This window comes from Lontra canadensis, unplaced genomic scaffold (assembly GCF_010015895.1).
Source record: "Lontra canadensis isolate GAN:19392208 unplaced genomic scaffold, GSC_riverotter_1.0 scaffold100, whole genome shotgun sequence".
NCBI classification, from domain to species: Eukaryota; Metazoa; Chordata; class Mammalia; order Carnivora; family Mustelidae; genus Lontra; species Lontra canadensis.
In genome coordinates this window covers 585,857-602,408 of record NW_022631094.1, presented here as the reverse complement: position 1 = coordinate 602,408, position 16,552 = coordinate 585,857, and the positions used below count along the sequence as shown (strand labels likewise).

At 41.4% G+C, this 16,552-nt stretch overlaps 1 protein-coding gene across 1 annotated transcript in view; it reads left to right on the top strand.

Annotated features, from left to right (window-relative positions):
- Window positions 1-16,552, top strand: part of CAMK1D (calcium/calmodulin dependent protein kinase ID) — a 433,113-nt gene that overhangs the window by 251,005 nt on the left and 165,556 nt on the right. Inside the window, exon 3 of the mRNA XM_032837893.1 lies at window positions 11,031-11,105. Coding sequence (XP_032693784.1) covers window positions 11,031-11,105 — 75 coding nt within the window. The remainder of the gene's footprint in view (window positions 1-11,030; window positions 11,106-16,552) is intronic.

Below are 16,552 nucleotides of genomic sequence, written 5' to 3'. Positions count from 1 at the left end.
ACGAATAGAAAAGGGTTCTCAGGGGATGATCAGAGTCTCGGAGGATGTGTGGTTTGGTAAGAAGATACGAGATGGGTGAGCATACCTATGTGGTCAGAGAGGAAGGTGTGAACAGGTGTGCGAGAGCTGCCTGGGGGCCAGTAAAGTTTTGGTGTGAGGCAATGGCAGAGGATGGGAGGGGCAGGTGAGGACCAAGCGACGGGGACCTCCAAGTCACGTCAAGTCATTTGGACTTTATCGTGGCCTCCAAGGAGCTGTGGAAGGATTTCAAGCCAAGAAGTTTGATCACTTCTGTTTTGTGGACTGATGGCTCAGGAGACAGCATGGAGAATGGTGAGAGAGCAAGAGCAAAGGAAGGAGGGAGAACAATTAAGTAGTTATAAACTGGGAGTGATCATCTATAAAATAGGAATAATAATGCCTACTTCATGGAGTTGTAAGAAGGAAATGAGGTAACATCTGTGAATGTGCCTGTTAAGTTATAAAAAGGAAAGGTATTATTTTTTAATACCATCTGGCAAATATTTCAACTCTACCACTTTCCCTTGTGACTGACTAGATCCTGATTTTCTCAGCATTATTTCCTGTACCACTTATAACTGGAGGAGGGGTGGAGATAATCTGACCCAGGAAAGGAGGAAATGGTTTGCTTCATTTCCCAAACATATAGTGTTTGCTTAGACAAACAAGAGTGTTTGCCAAGACATCAGAATATATAAATGTTTTTGAGGCAATTTGCCATGCCAGAGAACCATAGCATCTTTTTTGTGAATAACAATTAAATTTTCCAGACGGTTAAGAAAAATGTGGCAGATAGTGAAAGAGCTAGTCCTTTGCCATCTTTATCTGAAAGAGGGGATTGGATTTCACCTGAGAAGCGCCTTTTCCTGACTGGTCAATTAACCTGGAAGTGTTGAGAGAGGAGGACAGGAAGTCAGTCCCAGCTCATTGATGTAACTTCTGTCTCGAGTCCTTGCAGGGAGATCTGGTCCTCCCATCTTCCCCTCTATTGTCATGGGTCATCACCTTGTCTCCTGTCCATCTCTTATCCTCCAGTTTCATCTAAATAGGTAAGCGACCATTCCCAATGACCACACAAAGGAAAGATGTTTTATTTCCTTTTCCTTCTTCTGATAATTCTCATAATACTCATAATCTCCACAATCTCCCCCCTCCAAATCAATGAGCTATGATAGGCTGAGAGAAAGTGAAATATGCTGAACTTCCCTTTCTTACCTCTTCTGTTTTTTTCTAACATTCCGTGTTTTACATGGAGTTCAGAATTTGGGGATCCTTGAACTGTGGAGAATTAACTGGAGGGAGAAATGGCATGGCTGTTTCAAAGAGGCATGTGTGTTCAATAGAGTGCCTGTTCTCTGGGTCCTGATGTTCCCTCCAGCTTGGGGGCTTTGGAACGGGGCCTACTTGTGTACTTGGTACAATTTGTTGCATGAATTAACTTTAAAATGTTTTCCTGGCTCTTTCTGAGGATTTCTTGCTTGGCTGTCAGTTACCATGCATGCTGGCATCTGCATCAATGCCATATATGCTATGTTCCCATTCAGCCTCTCTCTCTCTCCTTCTCCTCCTTCCCCTTTCCCCCAGCCAGACCCCACTTCCCTCTATCCAGCTCATCAGTCTTTTATTGGGGATTATGGAGACTTTAGCATAGATTCCAGTGTAAACCATCTACCTTCTGTACACAGATGTATCAGCTGAAGTTTACTTTGGTCCTGGTAGATGGTAAGTGATAAAAATTAAGAGAAGTTATTTTCATCATCTAAAGTTGTTTTTAGTGACATTGTTCCTTTGAAATATGAACATTTTAGAGAGTTTTGTTGCTTGGGGATAAACATTCCTTATGTATGAAGGTCCTCTTGGCCGTATTTTAGAAAGACTGAATGCCGAACTACAGGATTTAGCTATATAAGCTATGCAAGGTTAATGGCACCTTGGTTTTCCATTTGCTTGTAGCTAACATCCCTGCCTCTTCTCTCTGTCCATTTCTTTCTTACTTTTGATGACAGTGGCAGATCACAGCTGATGAAAGGCCCTTTCTTTCTTTTTTAAAAATATTTATGTATTTATTAGAGAGAGACAGAGAGAATACAAGCGTGTGAGCTGGGGGAGGGACAGAGGAAGAGAATCTTTAAGCAGATTCCCTACTGGGTGCAGAGCCCAGCGGGGCTTCATCCCACAACCCATGAGATCATGACTTGAACCAAAACCAAGGGTCAGTCACTGAATGACTGGGACATCCAGGTGCCCCTAGGCCCTTTCTAACTGTGATGTCTGGACTCCTAACTATTTCTTCTGCTTCTGAATATCTCTTCTTCTCGTTCACTTTGACCCACTGGGATTTCATCTGTTGGAATATTTATAACCAAGTATCTTGAGAACTTCCACTAGATTTCAGGATAGTTCAAATCTCTGCACTCCCAGACATAGATATTATATTGTTAGTTGTGAAATTTAACACCCTGACTTTAGGAGTCATGATTTCATACAAATAACTGAATTTATGTGCACTCCTCCATATTCTCATTATAACTCAGTTAACAGAAAGTTATAGTATAAATACTTTAACATGGGCTTGGGAGTTAGACTCTTAGCAATTCCAATTCCCAGTTGTGTGACCTTGGAATACGTACTTCATGTCTTAGAGTCTTAGTTTTCCTCTTTTATAAGTGGGAGGAATAATAGACTAAAGTAAGTTTTTCCATTTAACTCTCTCCTGTGTAGGGAAAACCCCAGTTCTTCCCTATTGTGTGTTTCTTCCCTATGCATCTTCTTTTTTTACTTACACAGAACACTGCAGAAGTCCACTCCTGGCCACTAAATATGTGTGGGTTCCCCCCGTCCCCATCAAGCAATTCTTGGACACCATCCGGGTGTCCTACAAGTTTAACTCATTTCTAACCCCATCTTCCAGAGGTAGAGTGAGATCCCACAGGCTAAGGGCTCAGTCACTCAGCACTGCCCCCAGCATACCAACACACTTGAGATGCCAGTTGCAAGCCCAGGTTGTCATTTGTGTTTCTGACCAAGCAGCTTGAGAGTGGAGGTTCCAATGACTTCCTCCTCAAGTTCGATTAATTTGCTAGAGTGGCTCACAGAACTCAGAGAGCAGTTTACCAGTTTATTAAGGGATATGGGAAAGGACACAGATGAACAGCCAGATGAAGAGATACACAGGGTAAGGTCTGGGAGTGTCCCAAGCATAGAACCTTCTGTCTTTGTGGGTTTGGGGGATGTCACCCTCCTGGTATGGATGTGTTTGCCTACCTGGAAGCTCTCTGAACCCTGTACTTTGGAGATATCATGGAAGTTTCATCATGTAGGTACTATGGATCACTAACCGTTTTTAAGCCCTTCTCCCCTCTGCAGAAAATTGCGGGTTAGGATGAAAATTCTAATCATGACTTGGGTTTTCCAGTGACCAGCCCTCACCAAGGACCCATGCAGGACCCCACTCAGATAGTTTCATTAGAACAAATAATAGACACTCTTATCACCCAGAAATTTATAAGTTTTAGAAACCCTGTGTCAGGGATGGGGTCAAAGACCAAATATTAGGACAAGAGATGCTCCTAGCGTTCTTATCACTTAGGAAATTACAAGGATTTCAGGAGCTCTGCCAGTAACCAGGGGCAGAGACCAATATATATTTTCTATTATCTCATGGAGAGCTGCTTCATAGGATTGGTGTATTAAACAACATAATGGAAAATACTTAGTATGGTCTTGATACATACAGGCATACCTCATTTTTCATGGAGCCCAACACAGGGCTTGAACTCACAACTCTGGGATCAAGAGTGAGATACTCAATGGACTAAGCCACCATGGTGTCCCAGGGCATACCTCATTTTATTACACTTTTCAATTATTGTGTTTTCTGTTTGTTTGTTTCTTGTTAACAAAATTGAAGGCTTATGGCAACTGTGTATGGAGAAAGTCTACCAGTATCATTTTTTCCAACAGCATTTACTCATTTCATGTCTCTGTGTCATATTTTGGTAATTCTGCAATATTTCAATCTTTTTCATTATTATTTTATTTGTTACGGTGATCTGTGATCAGTGCTCTTTGTTGTTACTATTATAATTGTTTTGGCACCACAAATCACACCAAACAAGATGGCAAACTTCATCGTTGTGTGTGTTCTGACAGCTATGTTCTTGACTTGCCCTTCCCCCACCTCTCTCCTTCTCCTTGGGCCTTCCTATCCCATGAGATACAGTAGTATAGAAGTTAGGTCAATTAATAATCATAGAATGGCCTCTAAGGGTGCAAGTGAAAGGAAGAATCACATGTGTCTCGCTGTAAATCAAAAGCTAGAAATGATTAAACTCAGTCAGGAAGGGGAAGCCAGAAGCCAAGATAGTCTGAAAGCTAGGTCTCTTGGGCCAAACAATTAGGCAAGTTGCAAATGCAAAGTAAAAGTTCCCGAATGAAATTAAAGGTGCTACTCCAGTGAACACGTAACTGCTAAGAAAGCAAAAGAGACTAATTGTTGATGTGGGGAGAGTTTTAGTGGTTTGGATAGAAGAATAAGCCAGCCAAGCCAGCCACAACATTCCCTTAAGCCAAAGCCTCATTCAGAGCAGGGTCCTGACTCTCTTCAATTCTGGGAAGGCTGGGAGAGGTGGGGAAACTACAGAAGAAAAGTTTGAAGTTAGTAGAGGTTGTGTCATGACGCTTAATGAAGGAGGTCATCTCCATAACATCAAAGCACAAGGGGAAGCCTCAAGAGCAGGTGTAGAAGCCACAGCAGTTCTCCAGAAGATCCCACTGAGATAATTAATGAAGGAGGTTACACTACACAGTAGATTTTCAATGGGGATAAAATAGCCTTCTATTGGAAGAAGATACCATCTAGGATGGTCATAGCTAGAGAGGACAAATCAGTGCCCAGCTTCAAAGGACAGGCTAACTCTCTTGTTAGGGGCCAGTGCAACTCATGACTTTAGCATGAAGCCAGCGCTCCCTTACCATTCCAAAAATCTAGAGCCTTTAAGAAGTACCCTGAATCTACTCTGTGTTCTTTCGGTGGAACAACAAAGCCTGGATGACAGCACATTTGTTTATAACATGGTGTATGGAATATTTTAATCCTGCTCTTGCGACCTGCCCAAAGGATTCCTTTCAAAATGTGACTGCCCTTTGACTATGCTCCTGGTCACCCCAGAGCTCTGACGGTGATGTGCGATGAGATGAATGGTGTTTTCATGCTTGTTAATGTAACATCCTTCTTGCAGTCCTGGGATCAAGGAGTCATTTTGACTTTGAAGTCTTGTTATTTAAGAAAAAATTTTTAAGGCTGTAGCTGCCATAAATAGTGATTCCTCTGATGGATTTGGACAAAGTAAATGGGAAACCTTCTGGAAAGGATTCACCATTCTAAATGCCATGAAGAACATTCCTGATTGTGGGAAGAGGTCAAAGTATCAACGTGAACAGGAGTTTGGAAGAAGTGATTTTAATTGTCTTGAGTAATTTCGAGGGGCTCAAGACATTGGTAGAAGAAGTCACTGCAGATACGGTGGAAATAGCAAGAGAACCAGAATCTGAAGTGAAGCCTGAAGATGTGCCTGAATCACCTCAATTTTAAGATAAAATTTTCGTGGTTGAGGAATCGCTTCTTATGGGTGAGCAAAGAAAATACTTGTTCTTTGAGTTGGAATCTACTCCTAGTGAACATGCTGTGAGGATTGTTGAAATGACAACAAAGGATTGAGAATACTCTATGAACCTAGTTGGTAAAGCAACAACAAGGTTTGAGAAGACTAACTCCACTTTCTAAAGAAGTTCTGCCCTGGGTAAAATGCTATCAAACAGCCTCACATGCTACGGAGAAATCGTCCATGAAAGGAAGAGTCAATCACAGCAAACTTCTTTGTTGTTTTATTTTAAGAAATTACCACAGTGAACCCAGCCTTCAGCAAACACCACCCTGATCAGTCAGCATCCATTAACATTGAGTTGAGACCCTGGACCAGCAAAAATTTTATGACTTGCTGAAAGCTCAGACTATGGTTAGCATTTTTTAGCAATCACGTATTTTTTAAGTAAACTCTAGGCCCAACATGGGGCTTGAACTCACCACCTAAGGTAAAAAGTTGTGAGCTTTACTGACTGAGCCAGCCAGGCACCCCAGCAATAAAGTATATATTTTTTAAACTAATGTATGTACATTGTTTTTTTAGACATAATGCTATTGCATACTTACTGGATTGCAATATAGTATCAACTTAACTTTTATGTGTATTGGGAAACCAAAATAATTCATTTGACTTTTTTTGTTGTGATATTCACTATGTCATTGGCGGTCTGGAACTGAACCAGCAATGTGTCTGTGGTGTCCCTATCGTTAACATTCAGTAAATGGTACATATAAAATAGCGATCTAAATAGGGCCTCCAGAAATGGTAATATTAATTCGTCCCTAGAATTCGATGTCTCACACCCCTGAAGACTGAGGAAATTGCATTTATCACAAAAGAGTCACAGTTGAAATGCTCGAGAAAAGAATATAAGAGATGTTGGCAAATTTTCCAAACATAAAACAGGTAGGGTGTGAGATGTATAGATCAGGAAGTTTGACTTCATTGCATAACACAATTCTGGAACTATAAATTAAGCAGATGGTTTGTGATCCTTTAGTAAAGACTGTAGTGGTTGCTAGGAGCCACCATGGGTTTACTAAGAACATATCTTCCCAAACGTTCCATTTCCCTTTTAAATAGTATTATGTAGTGTGTAAAACTGAGGAGTGCCATTTCAGCAAGGAATTTAATTTTCTCCTTATGGATAAGACGGTAAAATATGGGCTTGATGATGGTCCTGCTGGGTTAACGGCTTGAAAGCAGTGGAAGCCAGCTGACTCGTGTCATGGTTATCTTGATGGGGGTCTCTGGTATAACACCAGAGGGCAGCTCTGATGAGTAACCTTCCCATTTCAGACTTGAGGAATTTGGATCAAGACTTATGGGTTGAGGGGCACTCAGGTGCCTTAGTCAGTTAAGTCTCTGACTCTTGATTTCAGCTCAAGTTATGATTTCAAGGTTGTAAGGTCTAGTTCTATATCAAGCTCTGGTGGACGTGGAGCCTGCTTTAAGACTCTTTCTCTCCCTCCCTCTGTGCCCTTCCCCACTCGCACATGCGCACTCTCTTGCTCTCTCTCTCTCTCAAAAAAAAAAAAGATATATGGGATGGATGTGTACCAACAAAATATGTAAAGGGCCCAAAGTTGGGAGAGACAGTAAATATAATAGATGGGAAGATAAAAACTCAAAATAGTCTTAATCATCTGAAGCACCACATGGAACCCCAGAAAATTGAATTTAGTGAAGCTAAAGGTGAAGACTTGAAGCTCAAAAGCTCAAGACTGAATAAGAAAGGAGATCTTTTTCAGTAGAAGTTCAGGTAAAACTGATCTGGTCATTTAATTGACCCAACACTTGATATCCATCCATCCATCCATCCATCCATCCATCCATCCATCCATCCCTTCATTCAACAAATGTGTATTGCAAGTATTTATCACCTTTGCACTTTTCTTGGCATCAGGGGAATGGTAGTGAGCAAAAGAGTTAAAAATCCCCACCTCCATGGAACTTACATTCTTTAGATACCAACAGTTGAGCAACTGCTTTTAAAATAAAATGAACCTAATATTAGGCTTTATTTGCAAAAGTATAACATCAGTTCATGATGGTGAATAGTTTACCTCTCTTATTTAATACCCTATTCTTGGTGCTATAATTTACACCGGGATCACTGCTCTTAGTTCTGGACCAATGAGTGGCAGTAGTGGGATGAGAGGAATAGAAACCCCAGTGGAGGAGGACTGGTCGACCAGAAGGAGAGAACACTAAGCGGACGCTGTATCCCTCCAGTGTTTGCGGGAGTACAAGAAGAGGCTGTCCCCATGTTATCGGTCACTCCCAGGAGTCACCACTCATTACAAGGAGGCTGATTCCTGGTACATATGCGAAAGGCTGGTTTTGGCTGGGCAGTGTCCTTACTGTAGCTGGAAGGCCACCTGTGTGAGCTCCACGAGGGCTGACCTAGCGCTCTTGGGACTGCTGGTGCAGTGCCTGGTATGCGGGGGTGCCCAGACGTGTGTAGGGAGATGTTCCTCTGACGCTTGTGGAGACAACCTAGGTACCCCATGCTAAAACTTGAAACTCGGTTTTTGTATATCTTAAAAGAGTCTGAGGGCGGAATAATGTACCTAGGAACAGCTGTTGGGGGCCAGAATGTTTTCTTCTATCGCATTCTAACATCCACAAGTTAGTTAAACCACTTTTCTTAAGACACATTGCAGAGGCCATGTGAGGATTTCTCTGTGGTTTCTGCAGTCTGCTTGTTCAGGCGTCACTCATCCAGCACGATGCCCATTGTATTCTGAGACCTTTGCTTGTACTTCTGGCTCATCGGGGGTCTTGCTCTTTTCTGAACTTCACAGCAATGCGACAGGAGTTTAGCATTTAATTTTTTCCTAACTTCTGTGTGGGTCTCTCCATCTTTGGAAGGCAAAATCTTATTTTGTATGTTTCTAGTATTCCAGAAACAGAGCTGAAACTCAGTAAATGACAATTGAACAACTGCTTGATTTATTAGTTGAGGGGGAGAGTCAGAAGCAGTATCTTTCTGGCCATTGCAAGGACTCATGTAAGAATGGCAGGTTAAGTAGACTTTAATTTCTCTATCCCTTGCATCCAAAGAAGGGATTATGTTCCTCATTTATTAGAGTCTCCTACTTCAGCTGGACGAGTGCTTTGCACAGAAATGATTCTTTGTATACAGTTGAATCTGTGTTAATGGCAGTACTTCAGGGCTGGAATAACCTTCTTGGCTCAACCTCTGAGGGGAGGGTGGGGGACAGTAGGTACAAATCTCAAAGCTCAGTCTAGAGGCCATGGACTGTGATTCATGTACCCAGCATGGCCAGATTTAGCGCATGAAAGTGCGGGGTGCTCAGACACGTTTGAATGTCAGAGAAGTTCCCTGCAATATTCAGGATGTACACTGAGAAAAGTATTTGTTTATCTAGAATTAAACATAACTAGGTGCCCTGCATTGTATCTGGCAACCCTTTACGTACACCCCACTCTTTCATATCACCCCATAAGTCTAAGCTTTTCGTGAACCCCCAAATTAACCTCACTGAAAGAAAATGTTTGTGCCCCTGGGAATGATACTAAGTGCAAATTTTTAAAAATTAAAAAACTGGGAATTTCCATATGCTGTATGCTTTTTGTGGTCATAATTCTTTCAGGATATCCAATCATGATCATTCCAGAAACATCTAGGATCTCAGCAGTCCTAACTTAATTTGTCATGGTTTCCTTGGTAGCATAGTTTACTTGGTTCCTCTGATATGCTATTATTATATTATCTGTATAATATTATGGAAATTATTTATATAGTTTGGATATTATTTTGCTCAGGTAGCAAAGTAACCACAGCTAACAAGTAAATATTAGGCTGTAGCTCCGTGGACGGGAGTCCTATGAAAAGTGAATTTCATGTCATCTGTTGTCTCTGCTCCTACGAACTCCCGCTAATCAGAACACCTCTGACTAATCAGAGATGTAGAAATCAGAATAAAACACTGCCGCCCTCAGTTACATGTTTTGTTCGCTTTTCTCATCTGCTAGGAGGGAAGATCATATTCTGTTTTGTTCCACCCTATAAACTTCTGTTTGAGGGAAAGACAGCTCACACTTCGGAAAATTGCCTCCATTTTCCCCTAAGTAAATAATGATTCTTGCTCTTGAGTAGGGACAGCCTTTAAATATCATTCATTCATTGAGCCAATATTTATTAAGCAGATGGATGCTAGGAATGAGGGGAAATGAAATAAGTAAGACATAGTCCCTGCTTTCCGGGGGGCCCAAGGGAATCTGCATATGAAATGCTTGCTTTTGTATGATTCAGCAATCATGTCCGTGAGAGGCTGGTGGTAAGAGTTCATTAGCTCGTAGAGTAATGAAATGATTCTTCTTGCAAATGCTTTAAAATAAATAGTGTGCCTTATATTCTGAACAAAAGCTACTCTTAATGGCTAATTCCCAGAGCCTGGTGTTAGGCTGTTTCCCTCTCTCTTAGTTCTGGATTCAGGACTTTGCCACTTGACTCAGACCAGAAGTATCAGCATCCCCTGGGAACTTGTTAGAAATACAGACGCTCAGGCCTGCCCCAGCCCCCACTGGATCCAAATGGGGGGGGGCAGCCCAGAATCCATGTCAACGTGCATGCACACTGAAGCTTAAAAAGCACGGGTTGACTACCGGATTGCTGCTTTGTGCATACAGATCATCTCAGGATCTTACTGAACCAGCTCCTGGGCTCTGCCCCCAGGGATTCTAGATCTGTTTGACCAGGGTGGGGCCTGCGAATCTGCATTTCTAACAAGCTCCCAGGAGGTGCTGGTGCTGTGTCTGGGAACCACATTTTGATTGGAATCAGTCTAGTTGGCTTGGGGTCTTGGGTTGACCTTTGAACCCTGATGAGGGGGGTCAGTCTGGCTTTCCTCTGCCTGGACTGGAGTCATGGACGTGACAGTGAAGCTATTCCCTGGAACGCCCAGTCTGCAAGGGGGCTGGGCTTGGTGAGCAGACGGTGACCTGGCCTGTTCACTGGGAGGGCCACTGTGGTACTCCAAAGGAGGGAGCGATGACATTGTCCATGGGGCTCTGCAGTAGAGTTGGGCCCTAAAAGGTCTAAGAGGATTTTTACAGAGTTGGCCCATGGCTGGGATCCACCTGAAAGAATGCAGGGACAACAGCTAACCTGGGGATGCCATGTGGGGAAGTATGGCACCTCAGGAAGAACTGGAGAGCAATGTTGGGACATAGGTCTAGAAGGCAATTTGGGGACAAGCTTGTGCAGAGTCTCAAAGGTCATCTTAAGGAGTTTGGATTCTGTCTTAGAACTTTCTGCTCTAAAGACGTTTTAAAGAAGTTTTCATGCCTCATTATACTCACTGTTCTGTTTGTGTGTGCTTTTTTCTCTTTCAGGATTAAGCATGAAAACATTGTCGCTCTGGAGGACATTTACGAAAGCCCCAATCACTTGTACTTGGTCATGCAGCTGTAAGTACCCCCTTTGCCTGAGGAGTGTGGAGGGGGTCTGGGGGGTGGGGATCGAAAACTCAAAGGAGGGGGTGCTGGCCGGTAAAGGAAGCTGAGGTAGCAGGCCAGGTGAGTGGTGGGAGTGGGAGCAGCGACCCGGGAGATGTGGGTGCCCTTCTGGTTGGCGGGCCAGCCACAGGAGTCTGTGGGCCTCGTTGGGTCTGTTTCTGTAGCTGCTGCTCTGGACCAGTGATCGCTCGTCCTCACCGTAGAGCTCCCTGTTGCCACTGCAGGGCGCCTCCCCTCGGAGGTCTCTTTTGCTTTTTCATGCTTGAACTCCAAATGTTGCTTCCTGAAAACACTTCCGTGGGCCCACTGCGAGGGACACAGCCTTCCCGTCTCTAGGAGAAACTCCCACCTTGTCTTCATTTCGAGGGATGCTGGGGGAGGGCAGCAGATGGTGGCTGTGGGCTCTGTCCTTCCAGCTGCTCTGTCGGCACAGAAACGCACATGGCACTGAACTAGAACTCGTGCCAGGCGTGAGACAAGTCTAGTTGGGTCAGACCATGACACCGTCACCCCCAGCAGATGACTTCTGCATTCCAGTAACACCAGAGGTTACCAGAAGAGGGAGGAAATAAGAAAGCTGAATATTCAGGTGGAACCTTGACCCAAACATGTAAGACACATGTAAATGTAACACATAAACTGGTAAATGAAATGAGCCTGCCCTCCCCACTAGTAGGTTTTTGTTTTTGTTTTTCATGAGCATTTTTGTAGGACATTATAGAACATTTTTGTATGAACATTTTAAAAAAGTATCCAGACTAGAAGCACGTGGATGATTTTTCTCTGTCAAGTGACCGTCCTAGGTAGTGACCAATGTAGGAAAATGTTGGGGTTCAAAGACAACAGCCAAGAACGAATTCTCGAGATGTCTTCAGGGCAGAGACGTGGTTTTATTAAAGCACCGGATAGGACCCCTGGGCAGAAAGAGCTGCCCTGGGGTTGTGATGGGTGACCCATTACAGGTTATTTTGGAAACAAGGATTCCAGGACCCTGATGGGGCTGGCTATTGTTAGAAAAAGGTCGTTTATGACTGTTTAGTAGACACTCAGTCATGAGACTCTTCAGATGCATATCGGAGTCATATGCTTGGAGAGTGATTGCCAACATGTATCTTGGTGGAGAGGTGGTAGACACAAGGAAGTTTCCAAAGGAATTTTTTTATGTTAAAATAGACTTCCAGGATCCTGGGGGGTCGGGCTAAGATTACCTCTTGGCCTAAGCAAAGTATTAAGATCCAGGCAGCCGAGTTCCTAGAGGAAGTTCACTCCCTATTCTAAGGACGCATCAGTGGGCTAGAAGTAGTAAGGAAGAATAATTTTTTTTTTTCTTTTGCCTTTGTTTCCTACATCAGTGACCAGTTTTATAGCTTTGGGTGTCAGTGTCACCCATAAGACTGATGGTTTAAGCAGATTTGACTGCTGGTTCTCATTGACTACCTAAATGTCATCTTTCCTGGTTTCTTGCTATACTATTTAATAATTTGTCACACTCTGGTTCCTCCTGAGAGCAGTAGCTCTCCCTAAATTTGGGACGCTCCCTAGAAGCTCACATGACTTTGTTTTATATAGTGTTAAAAAAATTCAACCAAGTAAATATGAAGATCTAGTTGGCTTTATTAAATGATTCACGAGTTGGGCGGGCCTCCCATCTAGCAAGCAGAGAGCTCTGCAGAGCTAACAAAAGAAAGGTTTTTAAAGGCAAAGAGAGAGAATTGAAAAAGGAAAAAAAAAAAAAGCAATTTATTAGCAAGAAATGCATTGTTTAGTCAGGGTTGCCCTCCTAAAGGGAAGAGAAGGGGTTTATCGATAAATTTCCTTGTATTGACCAGGAAATTCTATATTGACTAATTAAAAATTACATTCCTGGGGGATTGAAACTGCCATTAGGTTTTTATTAAGTCTTGGTTTATTAACTTGGGGCCTTAATCTAGGTGGTGCTATTTGGGGGCTGTGGTTTTCCTTTTAACAATAGTCTCCTCTCAAAGAAGCAGCTGAACCACTTTCTCAGCAAATGCTGACTTCCCTGTAGGAACAATATGACATTTTAATGACAAGAAAAAGCCCCACGGAATGTCAGTAGAATATTTAAATATGTGTTTTTATTGGTGATGTAAAAAAAAAAAAAGCATTCGTATTGGAATTCAGGCTATATGTATTCACTTGCTTTAAGTTCTCTGTTTATGGATATGTCGCTAAATAAGTCAGTTGAAATCATCCCCATTACGTAAATCTCAGCTCTTGCCTCTTATGAGCTTGGTGAATTTGGGCACGTAACTGGGCCTCTCTGAGTATCAGTTTCCTTAATGGAAAGAAAGAATAATATTGACATCATCATCATCATAATATTTACATTAGAAGGTTATAGTGAGTTCTGAATGGGAAAAATGTATAAAAAATAAAAATGCATTCAAAATGAAGAGCAGGTTCTCAGTACAGACTGTTTCTTTATGGACATCTGTCTCGTTTCATTAGTGTCTCTGCAGATGGTCTTTCGTTTTGTGAGATGAAGTTCAAGTAGATTTAAATTCTAACTTTCTAAGCAACTTGATTGTGTCCTTACCAGAAGCAGTTTATATAAAGTGAGGTCAGCATGAGAACATAAAAGTGTCCGGGATGGAACGAACCTGGGGACAAAGTCTGGAAGTCTTCTTGGGGCACAGCTGTCCCCATCCCTTTCCTGAGTTTTTCTATCAGAGATTTATCTCTTTTTCTCAGTTATCCTGAAATGTCCTCACATTCGTTCAGAATTTGTAATAACCCAGAGGAGTTGGGCTAGAATTAACTCTTGGGTTACCATATGAGGTTTGTGAGGCAAGGAACTGTTAGTTACAGAATCTGTAACTGTTAGTTACAGAATCCAGATCTAGAGGCAAGGAACATTTAAAATGTCTAAGGAGAACACGACTTACATGTACCCTTGAGAAGTTTAGGGGCGCTATTTACACAAACATTGGATTTGCTAATTTCCAGCTGTTAACTTGTGTATAAATTCTTTCTCCATTAGTTCTCATTCCTTTTTTTAAAAAATCAGCTTTGTCGAGGTATAATTTACATCCAATTAAATGCCCCCATTTGAAGTGAACAATTCAGTGATGAATGTGAGAGTGAATCATACTGGCCAAACCACTGCCATGATCAAAACCAGAAAATTTCCATCACCCCAAAGATCCCTTTTGTCCTTTGATGTGCTCCCTTCCTTACCCCGACCCTGGAGGCAACTACTCAGAGTCATTAGAGATGCTTTTGCATTTTCTAAAATATGAAGTAAATGGAATTATACAGTGGTACACTTTATGTCTCTGGCTTATTTCACTCATCATATTTCTTGACGTTAATTTGTGTGGTGGTACAATCAGTAGTTCATTCTTTTTCACTGCTGAGTAGTATTCCTTTGTTACAACTAGTCCACATTTTATCCATTTGCTGTTGCTGGACGTTTGGATTATTTCCAGTTTGGGGCCATTATGAACAAAGCTGCTATGAACATTCATGGAGAGCCTTGCTGTGGGTGAAGAGCTTGGAGCAGAATGAGTGGGCCATGGAGTAGGGATTAGGTTGAACTTTCTAAGAAACTGTTAGTTTTCCGAAGTGGTTTTACCATTTTATGTTTTTGTCTATAGTGTATGTAAGTTCTTCATACTGTACATTCCTATCAACACTTCAGACTTGTGTTTTCAATTTTAACCATTTTAATGGGTGTATACTCGTATCTCACAGTAGTTTTAATTTGCATTTCCCTGCTGATAATTGATGGTCATCACCTTTTTATATCCTGATGGGCCTTTGGCATATCTTCTTTGGTAAAGTGTCTCTTCAGATCTTTTGCTCACTTTTTATTGGATTGTTTATTGTCATATTATTGGGTCGTTAGTGTTCTTTATCTATTCTATGTTTTGTCAGATACATGTAACATGAATTTTTCTCCCATTGCTTTTTTTGTTTTCTTCATAGAGCTTTTTTAAAAAAAAACTAGCTTTCTTGAAATGTAATCCACATGCCATACAATTCATGCAGTTAAAGTGTACAATTCAGTGGTTTTTGTTTTAGTCACAGGGTTGAACAGTGATCACACAATCTAATTTTAGAACACTTTATGTTCTAAAAGAGGATAACCGAAAGAGATCCATACCCATCAGCAGACTTGCAGTTCTTCCCTCCCCGCCCTCTTACTTTTTGTTCCCATGCGTTTGTCTGTTCTAGATCATATGATGTGTGGTCTTTGGTGACTGTCTTCTTTCATGTGGCTCAATGTTTTCAGGATTTACCCATGTTGTAGCATGTGTTGATACTGCATTCCTTCTTATGGCCAAATAATACCCCATTATATGGATATATCACATTTTACTTATCCATTCATTGGTTGATGGACATTTAGGTAGTTTTTACTTTTCAGCTATTAATGATAAGAATGCTAGACATTTCCATGTGCAAATTTTTGTGTGACCATATGTTTTCATTTCCTTTGGGTGTATACCAAGGAGTGGAATAGCTGGGTCAAAGGGTAACTCGATGTTGAACATTTTGAGGAACTTCTGATCTGTGTTCCAAAGAGACTGCCCCATTTTATGATCTCATGAGCTGTATATCAGAATCCCAACATCTCCACACCCTCTCCAGGACTCGTTTATTATTTTTCTTTCTGTCGATAGCCATCCTTGCGTGTATGAAGCGATGTCTCATTTCAGTTTTGACTTCCCTTTCCCTGTTGACTAATGTACATCATCTTTTCACATGCTTATTGGACACTTGTGTATCTGTTCAAAGAAATATCTATTCAAATATCTTATGCATTTGTAAATTGGGTTGTTTGCCTTTTTTTTTTTTGAGGTGTAAGACTTCTATATATATTCTAGTATAAGTCCCTTCTTAGAGATACATTAGAATATTTTCTCTTTTCCTGTGGGTTGTCCTTTTACTTTCTCAGTGGTGTTCTCAAAGTTTTTAATCTTGATGTAGATCAGCTCATTTTTTCTTTTGTCACTTATGCTTTTGGTGTCATACCCAAGAAACCAACACCTAATTCTTCATGGTGCCTTTTGAATAGGAAAAGTTTTAGTGGTGATAAAGTTCAACTCATCAATTTGTTTATTTTCTCTTATGGTTCGTGCTTTTAAAGTCCTGTATGAGAAGTCTTTGCCTACCTTAAGTTTGCAAATGTTCTTTTTTTCTAGAAGTTGTGTAGTTTTAGTTTTTCCACTTAGGTCTTTTGTAAGATAAACTTCAATTTAATTTTAATGTATGGTATGAGATAAGGATGACATTCTTTTATTTTTCCATTGGGATATCCAATATTCAGCACCATTCCTTAAAAAGACTTTTCTTTTCTCAATACCTTGCCTTGGTACCTATGTCAAAAATCAGTTGATCATATAAGGCTGATTTAATTTCTGAACTAATTC